The following is a 16,716-nucleotide window of genomic DNA, read 5'->3' on the forward strand; positions in this document are numbered from 1 at the left end:
CCCCTGAGGACTAAGCTGGGATACCTCGGAAAAGTATGTCTTCCTTACCACGCCCTTCAAACCAGAACACAGCAGCGTTTAACACTGCTGTTGAGGCAGTAATGGTGTGGCGGTGGTGCCGCCCATCGAACCACAATGGGTTCTACCACCTTCAAGTTGAGCGCACTACGCTTGCATTTTACGCAAGGCTTACACCCAGCCTATGCTAGGCCGTTTCATTGTGGAAATCGACGCAGTGATGTCTCCGGACTGTTCGGGTGAGCAGCATTTGCTATGCGGACGGACGCCTTCAGGATAGGTGCGTCTCCTCACGCCATTAACTTAGCGACGCGAAGGCTCTCGCCCCCAAATCCCAAGACAACGAACTCTCCTGCAGGCTGTCTCACACAAGATCCAGTAAAAGTCCGGTATGAACCTGATCGCCATTACGCGCTGGACTCTTATTAGCAGACCATCATTTCGACGATTCAGAGACTCTGTTCATACAGGAGACCCGTACAGAGCCATTCATCTCACGAAGGTCATACAAAGACGTCAATCATGAACTTACAGACCTAAAAATGATTCAATATTTCATTTCAGATTATGCTATTTAAAGTAAGTAAATATCAATAATGAAGAATGAGTCACACAAGTAAAATAAGATTGGCTTATATGAACGAAACTGTATATCTTACTTATTCCCCAAAATGCGTAAAATTGCTATGAGTCACCCCTGAAGGCACTGAAGCATTCCGACACTGACCCCACGCACTGAAACAAATAGGATCACCGCCGATAAACCCTCTGACTCATCTTAACTTAAATTCTGGATGGATGGTACCAAATCATACAACATCTATATTTACAATTGTACTCCGATTGTACATTCTCATTCACGTATATTCCTAATGCTTTGAATATGAATACCACCTTTTCCAACATAACCTCAGAGTGGTAGAATAGTAAATCTGACGACGAATTTTAAATTCGTTTAAAAGAGTACAATATTTAGCAACAAATCTAAAATCGAAATATAATTTTGGTCATTATTACGCAATATTGTTTAGTTTCAAAAATAATATAAATAAAAAAACGCGGGAAATTACTATGAAGAGACGTTTCTGTTTTGTTACCCTCTCGCTCTAACACGTGCAAAAAGTTTTAAATTCACAACGCGCATGCGTGTGTCCGTGTACGTTACACATAGCCATGTGACATCGAGCGGCCAATGGCAAGGCTCGTTCAGTTGTGTTACACTTCGCGTACACACACCAGTATGTTTATCACAAATTTGACTTGACTGACGTAGTTTTCTAGTTGACGACGTTGACGTCTAGCGAGTTACCGACCGAGTCGTTCGACACTTTGGTTATATAGACGATCACTTTTCTAATTCGATTCGGGACTTGAAATCGTGATATACGCGTTTGTACTTCAAGTTTTAATTTTAAACACTTAAAGTGAAACAACAACACTGCAGAGTATTAATATAACCTGTTCGTCAGTTCTTGGAATTGTGCATGGTGTGTTCGAGACGAGACCTTGATAACTAGTTCCTTGGACGAGCGGAGACAGTTATTATAGGATCATGCTCGAGGAGGTACGTCTTTAGTTTACGTTTTGTGGAATCGACTGTGCGGTGCGTACCGTAACATCGTAAAAGTGAGGTTGAGTGCGTTCAAAGTTCATTACAGAATCGAAAACTGCGAAGTGCAAATCAGCCTGTGCTATGACGATGTTAAAATAAATGTGTGCGACTGAGGAGCACCGTGAGGTGTCGGCCGAGCCGCGTTCGTAATATAGTGCGATGGACACCGCCGGAGGTAACCGTGTCAAAGAAATTGCATGAAGTTTTTGATCTAATTATTGTTGTTGGTTTTGACAAATTGACACCCGCGCCTGCCACTTTGCACTTGTTTCAAACTTAGTTTACTTCCTTATTTGCGCTGCGACGGAGCAAGCTATGACTTTGCACTCAGGTGTAGCGTATCTGCAACAGTAGATTTTGGATTATTTGTGTAAATAATAACCTCTCTGTAGATGTATTAGTCAGCCCAGTGAGTGCGAGCTATAAATATCGCAGGAGCTAGACGCTCTGCCGTCCATGGAAGATATACGGGCGTTTTGTTTCTGTACATTTGTTGTAATAGATTTTACTTTTATTTCTTTTCATTTTTCATAATTGCATGTTGTTATTGCAGAAACTGACGCATCCCTTGATCATTAGTTGACTAATATTCAAATTAAAATGTTTATAGGTTAGATTGGTTACATGAATGCATTTCACCATTTGCTGATATTAGTTCTAGTGCACTAAAGCTATGTAAAGAATGCTTGTCAGGCTAATATCAATACACGAGAGACGCAATTAACAGTTTCCATTGAAATAGACAACCTCGCAGAATTACCATAACTGCTGTACTAAACGTCTTATTTTTTTTCAATCCTGTACATAACTATTTGTTTACAGTATAAATGTTAATAATTAACAGGCTTGTTTTTGAATGCTAATGTAGGTTGATATAAACTTGACTAAATTAGGCATGCTAAATCGGAAAATATTATTACATTGTTGCAGTGCAACCAGGAAAAGTATAACTTAATTAAGTTACTAATTTTATTACAACTCAATTTTAATGGCCATCACCTATTGACATGGCAAGATTTCAGCATATAGTGTTAGTAAGCAATCATATCTTTGTCTTCAACTCATTATTTTCCCACTGCGAGACATTGGAATCTTCACAGAATTAGAGAGGGTTCAGTCATAGTCTCCTTTACTGATTTCCTAATGGTGTCTTTGACCGTTTAAATGAGATAACTTCGAAAAATCAAATGTCAAAATGTTGCTTCATACTCGGTCGCCCTGGTTGTGAGGTTGAGTTTCTGACTAAGCTATCATTACACTTTTTGTCACAGTTATCTCACTCATATTGAATCTGATTTGTTAAGATCTGTAACCCACTTAAATTGGATTACCTTTTGCTTAATATGTATGCACATGCATATTATTAAATAAATGTCAGCACTTTTAGGTTAAAATGGAACATACATTGTGTAAAAACAATATAAATTAGCTTATATAGCTTATGCTTATATATAGATAGCTTATATAGCTTATATATAGATAAAATCAAATAATACTACAGCACTTAATTGCGTGAAGTTCCTTACAAAGAAATACATACATAAGATAAAATAGAAAAGCAGCAGAATGTATATTGGTATATTGTAACCTCCACTTTGAATTTTTTTTTAATCTGATTGCATATTCAGCTTTTTCAGTAGATGGAATGAGGATGTTTTATAATATGGAAGTAGTCATGTAGTCCACTGCATTTGATTCCTACCTGAGCTCCATTGCATTGCTACCACTCAGGACAAAGTTGAAACACCTATAAAGATGTCACTCTTACCACACGAACAAAACCAGAACACCGCATAGAATTTTAAATTTAGATCTCATCATGGCCAATAGGTACTGTCTGTCTTGAAATGGAGTTGTTGAATATTGCCATCCCGATATTATTATATTGTTCCATCAGTTTTAAATGAACTGGGATTGCAGTATAAATATTTTTTGATCAAATTTTAAATACTTGCAAAGGCTTATAATACAGGAATAATTCCATCTTCCACTAAGGGAAACAGTACAGTTATTGCCCCCGTAGAGTTATTGGTCATTTTAACTCTGAAATTAAAAAACTAGCAATATATGAGTATGAGATGTTATATGAGAAACTCTGCCTATAACTGCAGAATTGTTGTGGCCAGTAACTGTTAATATTCATTAAAAAAATACAGTAATTTGCCTCCTATGCAAATACAAGCTTTTGCCCGCGGCTTCGCTCGCGTTACGAAGTAATATTTTCATCCCCTATTTTATCCCCTTGGGGGTAGAATTGATCAAAATTCTTTCTTAGCGGATGCCTACGTCATAACATCTACCTGCATGCCAAATTTCAGCCCGATCCGTCCAGTGGTTTGGGCTGTGCGTTGATAGATCACTATGTCAGTCAGTCACCTTTGAGTTATATATATTTAGATTTACATTATATGAATTACATAATATAAATTAAGGCTTCCTAAAATCCAATATGGAAATTCCGTTGGTGATAACTTCTGAAATTTTTCAAGGAATAATTAATATAATTATAATTTGAAAACTTCATAATATGCTAAAATCGTTAATCCATGCAAGGACAATGTTACATATATTAGGTTACTACATAAAGGTCAAGGTAATAAAACCATGGTGAAAAAGAATTAGACAAGCAACTATAATTTGACTGCTGAAAAACTCCTGAAGGTTTGTATTAATTAATTCATATTCCTGAATATATCTATACTATAGTGTAAAGAAAGTAAAAATGGGATTAATATATTCGGACATCGGTGCTTTTCGAAAACTGATAAATGGAGCACCCCACACTTTTTTCACAATAATACTATTTAGTGTTCCTTAATTGATTCCTACATTGGAAATTATTTTCCACTTTTTAGTTGATTTTATCATAAAAGCGTGTTATTTAATTTTTTTAACTATATTTATTATTGGGATTGTGTTATTTGATGTTAAATAATTAATAAATGTGGACACATACTTGTCCACATATCTACGAATGTATATTATATTTTTAATGGTAATATACAATTTTATTGATAAAAGTGGTACTAAAAATATGTATTCCTATTCTAGTTGATTCAATCACAATAGAGTCGTTATAATAAAAAGACGTATCTATTTAAAAGTTTGAGAATGACCAACTTTCATATCAATGTGAAAATAATTTATATTATTTAGACAAAATTCCAAAAGTTTCTCCTAAAATACTACTACTTCTTTTATGTGATAGATTTCTATACTATGTCAAAATGTATTTAACTCCCACAGTTTAAGTTTAAAAATAATTTCTACAATTGTGAATTTTACTTTTTGTAAGTGTCATTTATCATGATAGGTTATCCTTAGGTGGACTATACTTTTAAAAAGTCTTACAGTCTCTGTTTGTGACTATTTAAGAGTAAAAGCGGTATTAAAAGAGTACACGACTCCGGAAATAAACTCCAGGGGACGTACAGTCTGCACCAGTAGTCAAGGCGACCGTACGCTTCAATAACTCGCTAATATAAAAAATCGCATGCCTCTAACATTTCTAACTTCTGGTGATGCATTTACAACGCATGCAAGCATCTTGCGATTTGCTTTAAATCTACATTATCAACCATGTTTATAGAAGGTGGTAGAACGCTGTGTGGTTCGACTCCAGCGGCACACTGCCACACCAATTTCTGCCTCATAACAGCAATGTTAAACGCTGCTGGGTTCTGGTGTGAAGGGTGTGGTAAGGGAGACTTACTTTTCCGACAGACTGTTGCCGACCTTAGGTAGGAATATCTAATCCTATTTGGGGTTGATTACAGATGTCCATGGGCGGCAGTATCCACTTACCATCAGGTAGAACGCATGCTCGTTGCTACTCTTATATCATAAAAAAAATCTTTATGGATAGGAATTGGAAATTATTTACGCTTATTATAAACTTATTTCAAAAGTACTATAATAATATTTTCTATAAATAATGTTCATAGGCTAAGGGTATTATAAACGCTCGTAGGATACGTGGTCAGAGAACATATCCGGAACCCTTTGCATTTGGGATATACCCACAGACCTATATCTAAATAGATGACACATGTACCTTCATTTGTATGAAAACCAAGCGTGCCACTTTTATCCGATCGACTGACACTTTTCAAGAAAGATTTAGAGATGTGCATTGTTAATTCTCCGTCAGAGAGAAAATCGTTTCAAAAGTCGATTCGGTTCTGCTATAAAAATCGATTTCGAAATCGAAAAATCGAAGATAGATTTTCGAGAAATCGATCGTCTAGATTTATTTGACTAGTGCTCTGCGAATGTTTTGGTAAAAAAGTCGCCGAATCATCATTATCAAAATCTACCGTGTCGTCCATAAATTTAGTCAACAAAATAAAACAAGATGTCTACGGAAAAAAGATTTAATACAAAATAAATATTGCTTAAACATTTATTAAATTCTGGTGTTAAAATAGTCTCAGCATGGGGCCAACTGAAGTCCTTGGACTTCAGTAGATCCCGTGTATATGCCGTATTATAAATGGATAATAGACCTAGAAAAACTTATATTGCTTCATTTTTTAACATAAGAACAAATACATAAAATGATAAATAAAAACACTTGCTACATTAAGGTAGCTTACACTGTTTTATATACATAGTTCTCATAGATAGTTGTAAACATATCGTTATTTGATTATGGCGATGGTGCGTAGGCGCACTCGCAATCGCAATGGAAACCTGTAAATTTAATGGTAAATATTAAAAAAAGAACAAAAAACATTAACATGATTAGAATAAAAAAAATATGTTACAAAATACTTATTAAGACAACATTATGATTCATTCATTTCGAAAATCGATTAAATAATCGAGAACAAGAAACTGGCATGTACAACCCCAGGTACTCATTTTGAAATAACCAATGACAATCATCTTTAAGCAACAAGATGAATTATCGATCGTTTTACTTTTCATTGCGTGTTTTAATACAGAAGCTTTACAACTTTTTAACCAAAATTTGCAATGGATTAAAAATTTGATAAAACACACTCTGTAACTAATTGTCATTGTGAAACCACAACAAATTTTAAATAATTAATTATAAAATAAATAATACATATTTTAAGAAAAACGTTACTTACGTATGAAAGGAAATATTTTCTTTATCGCGGCTACTTTTACTTGTAGAATTTACACAATTTATGTTTATTGCTGTCAATTGACATCCGATGACAACAAATGTTACTTTCGGACTAAATGACATTTCATCGAAGTGAGTTGAATCCACCTCCTTTAACCCGAGTTTTAACCACGCTAATACGTACACATGCGGGATCTATTTAGATATAGGTCTGTAGATATACCGCTGCGCTGTGACGTAACGAACCAATGTAGAGCGCCAACTCTAGATGGCGTTAGTTGGCGTAACAACGATTTGTTATAACTTAGTGAAATTTAGTTTTTACTACTGGACTGCATTCACCTGATGATAAATGGCCACTGCTGCTCATGAATCTGTAATCAACCCCAGATAAGACTAGATTCCTACCTGAGGTCGGCCGCAGATGCGCCGCTAGCCACTAGCACAGGACTAAGCTGGAATACGTCGGAAAAGTATGTTTCCCTTACCGAACAGTTCAAATTAACAGCAGCGCTTAACAGTGCTGTTATTAGGCAGAAATAGTTGTAGTACCGCCGAAGTCTAACCACAGAGGGTCCTCCGTTCTACCACTTTTATGTCATTGGAATGGCATTATGCGGACATACTGTCTATATTGGAACAATTTTCATAGAGAGAGAAGTAAGATTTCCAAATAAAAATATTTTTTGATTCAATTATCTAATTGAATCAAAAAATATTTATTAGCGAGTTATTAGGTATCTACCTATTATAGCGTATTTTATTATGGATCTAGTTATTTATTCCTTAATGTTTTTAAGTTGTTTTTATGATTTTATTTATTATTACCAGTCTTACAGTATCCATAATTATGTGTTTAAGGAAACTGTAACTTTTAATTGATAAAGTTCTGTTAGCGCCTCTCGTGTGATATCAGAATCGTTGAACTTTAACTCGTATAATGCTGATTAGTTATCTGTTGTAGGTAAATAATATTCATTTCCAGTAAAATATATTACGACTTTTGGTAAATTTGCTGACACATATAGTTGATTAGCTGACCCGGCAAACGTTGTATTGCCGTATAAATAAAAAAAATGTTAAGGGTGAGCAACCCTTATCACTTAGGGGGATGAAAAATAGATGTTGGCCGATTCTCATAGATACCGGATAAGCACAAAAAATTTCATCAAAATCGGTCAAGTCGTTTCGGAGGAGTATGGCAACGAAAACTGTGACACGAGAATTTTATATATTAGATAGATCGACTGAGTGATATATATTTTTAACACGCTTTTATTAGCTCGGGTTGTATGTATGTATGTAGGTATGTATGTATGTAACTAACAAGTAACGGAATCTTTGAACCCGATTTCTATCCACTTTGAACGTTCAGTTTCATTCAAAATTTTGAAGAATTATCAAAAACCGATGACAATACACGATTTTAATAATTTTGTACCATTGTCCTTATCAACATCCTCAGGATTAACAATTTTCGAGGCGAGATTGTTCGAGCGCCTCAGAGAAAGTTCATCGCAAAGTTATTAGTTAGTTTGCAACAATTATTGCTTTTTAGTTCTGTTATAGCGTGATTTTTAGTTTTTAAAAAAAATAATGTTATTTCCCTATAACTCAAATGTTCTGAAACATATCTATAATGTCCTCTTGTAGAATGTTTTTTAGGATTCCGTACTCAAAGGGTAAAACGAAACCCTCCGCTGTCTGTTCGTATGTCACAGGGCTTTATCTCTTAAACCGTAATAGATAAACACTTGATTTTTTTATAAACGATGCATAATTATGGTTGCTATAACAACAAGTACTAAAAATTAATGAAATAAAAATAGTTCAAAAACCTAAAAAACACGCTTTTATGATAAAATCAACTAAAGAGTGGAAAATAATTTTCAATCTAAGAATTACATACTTAGCATCATGGGCTCAACTACTAACAGATTTTGAGCTTTTATCATCAGCGGATGACGTTTTTGATACGTATTTAAATTTATTTTACGATAGCCCGTTTATTGCACGTAATATGTCAACAATGTGTAATTATATCTTAAATTCCCAGCCGGGATGACGTTACCGTAGACTTCTAGGTACGCTATCGTCTAAAGTGCAAACGTCTGATTCAATTCAGAACTTTTTTATTTGATGGACTTAATTTAAATTCGTGTTAATATATGCAATAAATTAATATATGCAATATATATTAACAGTATATGTATAAAAATATTTTTTTAGAATGACGTACATTTCTTTAATATAAATCCATTGGTGTAAGTTGGCACCGTATTAATTTTAAATCGATGTATCTTAAATGTGAGTGCATATAGATAAGCATTTATCAGTTTATGTATAAGAACTACCTGCTTCATACTTTTTAGGGTTCCGTACCTACCCAAAGGGTAAAAACGGAACCCTATTACTAAGACTTCGCTGTCTGTCCGTCTGTCCGTCTGTCACAGAGCTATATCTCCGGAACCGTAATAAATAGACACATGATTTTTTTACAGAGGAGGCATAACGGTGGCAGCTATAACAACAAATACTAAAAATAAAATAAAGTTAAATATTAAAGGGGGTCTCCATACAACAAACCGGATTTTTTCCGCATTTTTCGATCTAACTGTTAAACCGTACTAGGAAGACGGTTGAATTTTTTACAACCCGTTTACTACTATAACTGGTATTATAATAAATACAAATAAGAACCATAAAACATATTTTAATATACTTATTTTAATTTTATTATACGTTGTTTACGTATCATTCATCATCACACCAACGCCATCTATTGTTGTTTAATATAACTAAGTATTGTTGAAAATAATAAAATGAATTAAAACAAGTAAAAAATGAATGAACATTTGATGGTACAGAAGCCTACATGTGCGAGTTCGACTCGTACTTGGCGAATTATTTTAATATAGGAGAATGCCCATTCTTGTTTCTGGTTTTTTTCATATATCAATTGCAAAATTATATTAACATTATTTTCTTCATTTTTATTACAACAAATACGAAAAGTAAAATAGAACGCCGGTATTTTTTTTTGTTTATCTTTTGACTTGTAGTGCACCCTTTAAATTGTTTTTAATGCATGTTCTTCTATAGCTGCTAGGATGATAAATGCTAATAATTAATAATAAAATCTTTGGCGCTAAAGCCTTCCGTTTGCGAATTCGATACACCTAGCCGATTCTTTTAATTTAATATTGTAAAAGGTCACATGACGTATTATTGGTATTCATTAAATCGGCAAAATAGTTTTTTAATCACAATTTCGTAAACATACAATGAAATATTTCGAAGAAGTGTCAGGTCCAAATATTTTTCATAAATGTTTAACAAACTGTCCTATATATGTATACTACTTGCTATAAAGTGTGATTAATACAGTACACAGGTTTTCTTTATTGTGTAGGTAAGTGGTACAGCTTATTGATTCTGCGCACACTCTTTACTTCAAGCAGTAGGTATCATAAATAAACGGGGAGTGTTCGGGAGACTGATTTAGAATGTGGGCCGATTGCTGACCGAGATTGGATTTGTATTAAAAACTATAATCAAGACTCTCGTTCCACAGTAGTATTTCCTCACTTGTGTTCTTGAATATTGTATGATTAGTCAGTACAGGAATCTAAATTTACCTTTTAGTTACCCACGACGTTTTGCAGCTATCGGGTTTTTTGAACGCGCCTCGCTATAAACGGGCGATTGTTTCGGGCTACATGAGGTAAAGCGGTTAGATACATCGCCACTACGGCGCGGTGTTTTTGCGATCGAGTCGTTGCAAAGGTCTCCATATGAAACCGCGATTAGATATCATCGTCTTATAATATTGTTTACAAAAGTTTTATGGAATTTACGGAATGTGAAACAACTTTACGTCGATAAAGCTGTGGTCAGCTTGTTATGAATTAAGCTCGTGACTCTGAATGATTTAGTATTTTCCTCACACTCATTTCTATTTATGTACTTGATTAAAGGTTTAAAATATTAACAAAGGGACAATTTGGTGACTATAGATCCTTCAATTGAATAATGCTGTTAAAATATCTTGTAAGGATTTACTTATTTTACTGATTTATTTTTCAAATGCAACTACCTGTTATTAGCAAAGATGTACGCACCTGTAACTGGCAAACATACCAGTCTACGTGTATAGAATAAGTTTGTATAATATATTTTGTATGTAATGCTGTTGGTGTGACTTATAAATAAATAAATAAACCTGTAAAAAAAGGAAATTACAAACATCATTCTACTTCTAGCATTATATTCGTGACTGTATTCGTAATAAAAGTAAAATCGGGATAGAGGCGGGAAAAGCGGACGATCATGATTGAAGTTGATAAGTAACGGAGATTATAAAAAATCGTATGTTTCCGGTTATCCAGGAAAACTGATAAAAGTTTTGATTTCCGCGAAATGGGCATCTGTCTGATAATAATCGCATAAAACACAGAATTATCTCAATCGCTCTAGGATCGCGGAGTATTGTATTGGCAATGTCGTAGTTGTATTGATGTTATAATTTTATTTTTACTATACTACTATAAAATAGCTAGATTTTACTGCTTTAATTATAAAGTTGAGATGATTAAAAAACGTATGGGGCAATTAACTATGTTTCCCCTTTTTCCCAATTGCATCTTAAGTATCTGCGTAAATCCGTAAATCCGTGCGACAAAATTCGATATATTTAAAATTTGGTATCCTCAGAGTTGGAAAACACTATTGAAATATCGTGTCGCGTTTGTAGACGTGAACCCTAACAAACCCAAATGCAATGTTTAGATTGTATTAGATTTAATTTACAGTTTATCACGTCCTCGTGATCGCAGAACGAAGAATAAAAAATGTTGTTAGCTAAAAATATCCACGAATCGGTCAGTACATTACCTGATCAGCGATATCGTTTTGTTCCACATTGCACACGGAGCTAGGAACGTTTCAGGTGAACATTGTAAACAAGCTTATGTTACAGCGGTCTTACCTCGATTGTTTGCACGCAAATAGTTCACGAATCGTTCGGGAGACTGAATTAGATTATGGGATGATTACACGCCGGATGTAGCCGTGCTATGTTGCCCTAATGGCTGCCTTATATTTCGGTTTAATTTTAATTAAACGACTTTAATATGGGAGACAGTTACTCTGGAAGATTTGATTTATTGTGACTTCAACTATTTATTTATGGTATTATCATTAACATATGAGCGGTAAAGTCTAATTATCGCAAATAATAACAATGACAATTAATATAATAAGTTGAGAATGACTGTATATCAAAAAAAATCTTTTATCGATTTTGGATGATGTCCTTTGCGATTCTTCATATTTGAAACGTGCACGGGCTCTCCCGCTTCGAGCAGCACGATGTTACGCCTTCAAACCGGTATGCTACGTCTCTGAGACAACAGTTTTAAATATTTAAAACATCGTCCACAATATTCGTATTATCAGTCTATCGTTCGCATACGATGTGCTTGCGTCGCACAGTGCTCTCGCAAAGTTCAATAAAAACCGCTCGATTTAGCGCGTAGTTATAAACAGTTTTATTGATTGACGATTTGGCTGGAACCAGTGGTCTGCGTTAAAATGTTGCTTCTGCGCCCTGACGTGGTTTGGAAGAAGGGAGGGTCCTTTGGTATGTTTGGTCCTTTATTTATTTAGTTCTAGCAGTATCATTAACCGATGGCTCGTGGTTTTAATATGGTCAATGCAAAGGTTTACAATTTTGCTAAACATGATTTTATTTATTATTTATTTTGTATAATATGATACCAACAAGATTTGTAGGCATGCCGGCTTCATTATTTAAAAAATGACTTTTAGAATTATTCTCTGAATATAACTTTAATCGTATAATTTTAATGGAAACATTTAAAATATTCTCTTGTGTTCATTCTCATTAACTTAAAGTTATGATTACCTGGTTAAGATCACATATAATAATAAAAATAAACTATTGCGATAGTAATATATTATAGTAATGAGGAATCATTATTATTAATAAAATAACTAAATTATTGAAACTTTTTGATAACTTACGGGGCGTGTGTCTTCCGCTGCGGACGCAGAATAGCTATTCGTTTTAAAATCCAAAAGACCGCGGTTTTGCGCGAATAAGTAGATATCCGCCGCTATTTCGTAGGTACTCATAGTAGCCGTAGCACGCAAAAAGGTCAATATAATGTATTGTGCATGTTGACTGTTGCGCTTCAGCTTCCGCGTGCGAAAGCCCAGAAAAACGTTCCATAAGTAATAAGCCTGATCTAATACAGAACGTAGTACTTAGTACCCTATTTACCTAATGGACAGAATTAATGGGAACGGCGTCCGAACACGGCCTCTTTTAAACCTTATTCTTATTATTTATTTGACCACTAATTTTCAGTTGTGTAAGAGTAGCAAACGCAAATCGAACAGTATTTTAGCGTTTTTTAATCCACATATGAAAAGTATTTATATTAGCGTATTTTGAACTGTTGCCAATTAGATCTTTCTTTGCAGTTTGCATAACTTTTTTAGTTAGTAACACTTTGTTTCGGAAATGAATATGTTTCAATTAAATTTGAATTTATTATTTTACTAGCTATTCATGTACGTTGGAAACGGATAGTTTATAACTAATTTGGGATTAATTTTCATTTATAAAATTGACTTCATTTTTCGAATAAAATAAAATAAAAAAATATTATAGTAAAAAAATAATAGTAAAAGAACACTAAAAATTACGCTTTTTAGACGGCCAAACTACTAAAATAGAAAATAAATTTGAATTACTCATGAATAGTGTACATAAGAAAAAAAAATGAAATGCATAATAAATAACCATTCCTTGGCAGTCGGATAAAAAAGCGTGGGATGCATGGTATCAACGGTCGTAAATATTTTTATTAAACTATTTAAATTATCGTATTGTCATTGGTCTTTGATAAGTATGCAAAGATTCAAATTAATCCGACGTTTTGAAGGAGGTCAAAGTCATGTTCAAAGTTTCCGTTACATTCAAACACACATACATGCTACTAAGCTAATAAATGCGTGTTAAAAAATAATGGCAAATAAAGGTGAAAAAAGTAAGATATTTTGAACTATTCGAACTATTCGAAGGTGGTAGAACCCGTTGTGGTTCGACTCCGGCGGCACCACCGCCACACCTATTTCTACCTAATAACAGCAGTGTTAGGCGCCGCTGTGTTCCGGTTTGAAGGGTGTGGTAAGGGAGACAGACTTTTCCGAGGCGTTCCAGCTTTGTCCTCAGGGGTAGCGGCGCATCTGTGGCCGACCTCAGGTAGGAATATCTAATCCTATCTGGGGTTGATTACAGATGTCCATAGGCGGCAGTAGCCACTTACCATCAGGTGGACTGCATGCTCGTCTGCTACTCTTATATAATATATAAAAAAAAAAAAAAAAACTAAAGATTTTGTGTATTGTCGTTGTACGTGGTAAGAAAAAGCGGCACCCGCTTCATAACTTTACTTTTAGGATTGTAAAAATCACCCCGCGCTCCAACCAACATAAACATCGGCGAATCTAATATAAAACATGTAAAACTAAATAATAAGATTAAGCTTACTTGCTTGGTGGTAAAATATTTTTTTTAGTTCAAAAGCGGTTTAACTAGAATGAAGTGTTTAACTATAATATATTAAAATATTATGGGTAAAAATTGTGCTTGATATTATTACACGTAATATTATAAATATATACATTATATTTATAATATTACGTGTTCTTAGGACTGGATTCACCGCACTTGTTTACGTAACGTATTTATCTGTGTCAAAAGCCAAAATTACAACGATAGAACGGTTTTATCAATTTACAATATTTAGAGGGCAGATCTTCCTACAGAAAATATATCTAAATATCAAAAACAATATTTGCGTAGGTACATGAGATACGCAAATATTGTTTATAAATTATTAGACCAAAGGCACTGATTAATATTGAAAATTGACGGACTTATGGATCATATTCACATCAGTATTATTTATATAAAATATTATAATTGTATTATTATTATTATTATACATTAAAATAACCTTAACTAGAATATTATTTTAATAATGTCTGATGTTTTAAATCACTACAGTAATATCACAAATTTAAAAATACCTAATTCAATACAATCTTCCCGGGGAACGTACCCGGAACCCTCTGCCACAGTATAAGGATATACAGTATTTTATCTTCATACAAACGCACGAAACGCAAGCCACGCCTACTCGCCTCGGGCCGGTACTAACTCGGTACACGAACATTCGTGAATGTGCCACGGTGACGAGCGGGTGATGTGACGGTTTTGTAAGATATTTTGTTGTTTCAAGAATAATATGGCGAAGAAAAGTTATAGATTATATTGTGTTGTTTTTGGTTGCTTAAATTCGTCAATAACACATCCAGATATAACATTTTTTAAACTGCCTGGAAACTCCGAAAGGTAAGACAATTACAATGATTTTTATGTTAATACTAGATACTTAATTTACTAGGTACTACTACTACTAAATTAGATTAGTTTTTAATTAATACAATTTGATATTTAAAAAAAAATACGTATGATTGTTGTAATTTTGGTTCAGTAGACAGGTGTCAGAGCTTGTTATTTGAGGTTATCCCTCTTCTGAATTAATAGAATAAAACTATTTCTTCGACCAATTTACAACTTTTATTATTCCCGCGCAAAATAAAACTCGAAACTGTTGATAAACGAAGGGCTTGCTTGCACAACGCACGCGTCGTATTTATTCGTCGTCGCGCGGCGCAACAAAGGCTGAGGGCGTGGCTTAGCGGCCTTTCGGCACCCGTTTGTTCGCGCGATATGCCGCCGAGGGACTATTCTGAATGAGGTAATATAAATATTAGAAAATGAGAATTGATCTTAATTTATTTAGATCAATGTTTTATTATTGTTGTATTATTTTAAGATCGTCAAAAATAAGAAACTACCATTTGAAAAGTATTTTCTTGATAGGTCAACACCTATGTTTACATTTTGGACACCCAATTATGAATCGGAGTATAGATGATATTAAAATTATTATTAGATATTAACACTAAATTTTGCATAATTTGTGTTAATTTATAAGCTATCATGTCGAACATATTTCATATTTTATTGTTGTAACTGTCAAGTACCCAATTATAAGAATAGTTTTTATTACGTAATATATACATATTAAGAAACATAATATGCATTTTCATTCAACACTTTCTATATAATTAACTATAGCATTCATTTGTTTAAATAAAAAAATACAACATTTACAATCAAAAAATTAAAAAGAAAGTCAAGTATGCAGATGTAATTAAAAAACTGTAGGCAGGCAGCCCTAACGCGTTACCGTGCCCAGCGCAACCGTAGGTATCTAATTCAAGGTCAGGGCCGAGTTAAATTACTATATATCCATATACTGTGCCTCTGCGGACAGACTCGTATGGTGAACGCTCCGCCACGCCGGCTAAGCATTATTGTAACATAGTACAGTGAAAGGTATTATGTCCAATTGTTATAAATATTTCCCTAAGTATTCTTACTGAAACATCTTCAGGATTTCGTCCTACGTTATGATGTGACTCAATAAATAATCAATATAATTATTATGTTTGATACATGAGTACATGCGAATAAATGAGTAATTATGTTATGCAAATATTCTAATTGACCAGGGATTTTCATACCAGATCGATGAAACGCATTTAATTCCAAATAATATTACGAATTAGTTTCTAATGATAGTAAGCAAATAGATATTTAGTCAACTTCTTCCACATACTTAGAATTATTTCGCTATGCGTCATCAGTCAGGCAGACATCGCGTTCGATTTTCCTCTTTATGGCAAAAATATGAGAAATGGTGGTAGTTATAAATAGGTGTGACTTAAAATGTCACAGATAACCTTTTCAGACACTGAAAAATGTGTACTTAGTATTAACAAAAAAATGCTGTCCCGACAAGATCTATACCTCAGCCATTATGCGAAG

At 34.0% G+C, this 16,716-nt stretch overlaps 1 protein-coding gene across 1 annotated transcript in view; it reads left to right on the plus strand.

The window, feature by feature from the left end:
- The first annotated feature begins 1,242 nt into the window (after positions 1 to 1,242).
- Dorsal (embryonic polarity protein dorsal) overlaps positions 1,243 to 16,716 on the plus strand; it is a 31,451-nt gene continuing 15,977 nt past the window's right edge. The window contains exon 1 of the mRNA XM_073083056.1: positions 1,243 to 1,805. Coding sequence (XP_072939157.1) covers positions 1,790 to 1,805 — 16 coding nt within the window. The 5' untranslated portion in view covers positions 1,243 to 1,789. The remainder of the gene's footprint in view (positions 1,806 to 16,716) is intronic.

Source organism: Epargyreus clarus, unplaced genomic scaffold (assembly GCF_041222505.1).
Source record: "Epargyreus clarus isolate Ecla_fem2 unplaced genomic scaffold, WU_Ecla_fem_2.2 ptg000018l, whole genome shotgun sequence".
In the NCBI taxonomy this organism is placed as follows: Eukaryota; Metazoa; Arthropoda; class Insecta; order Lepidoptera; family Hesperiidae; genus Epargyreus; species Epargyreus clarus.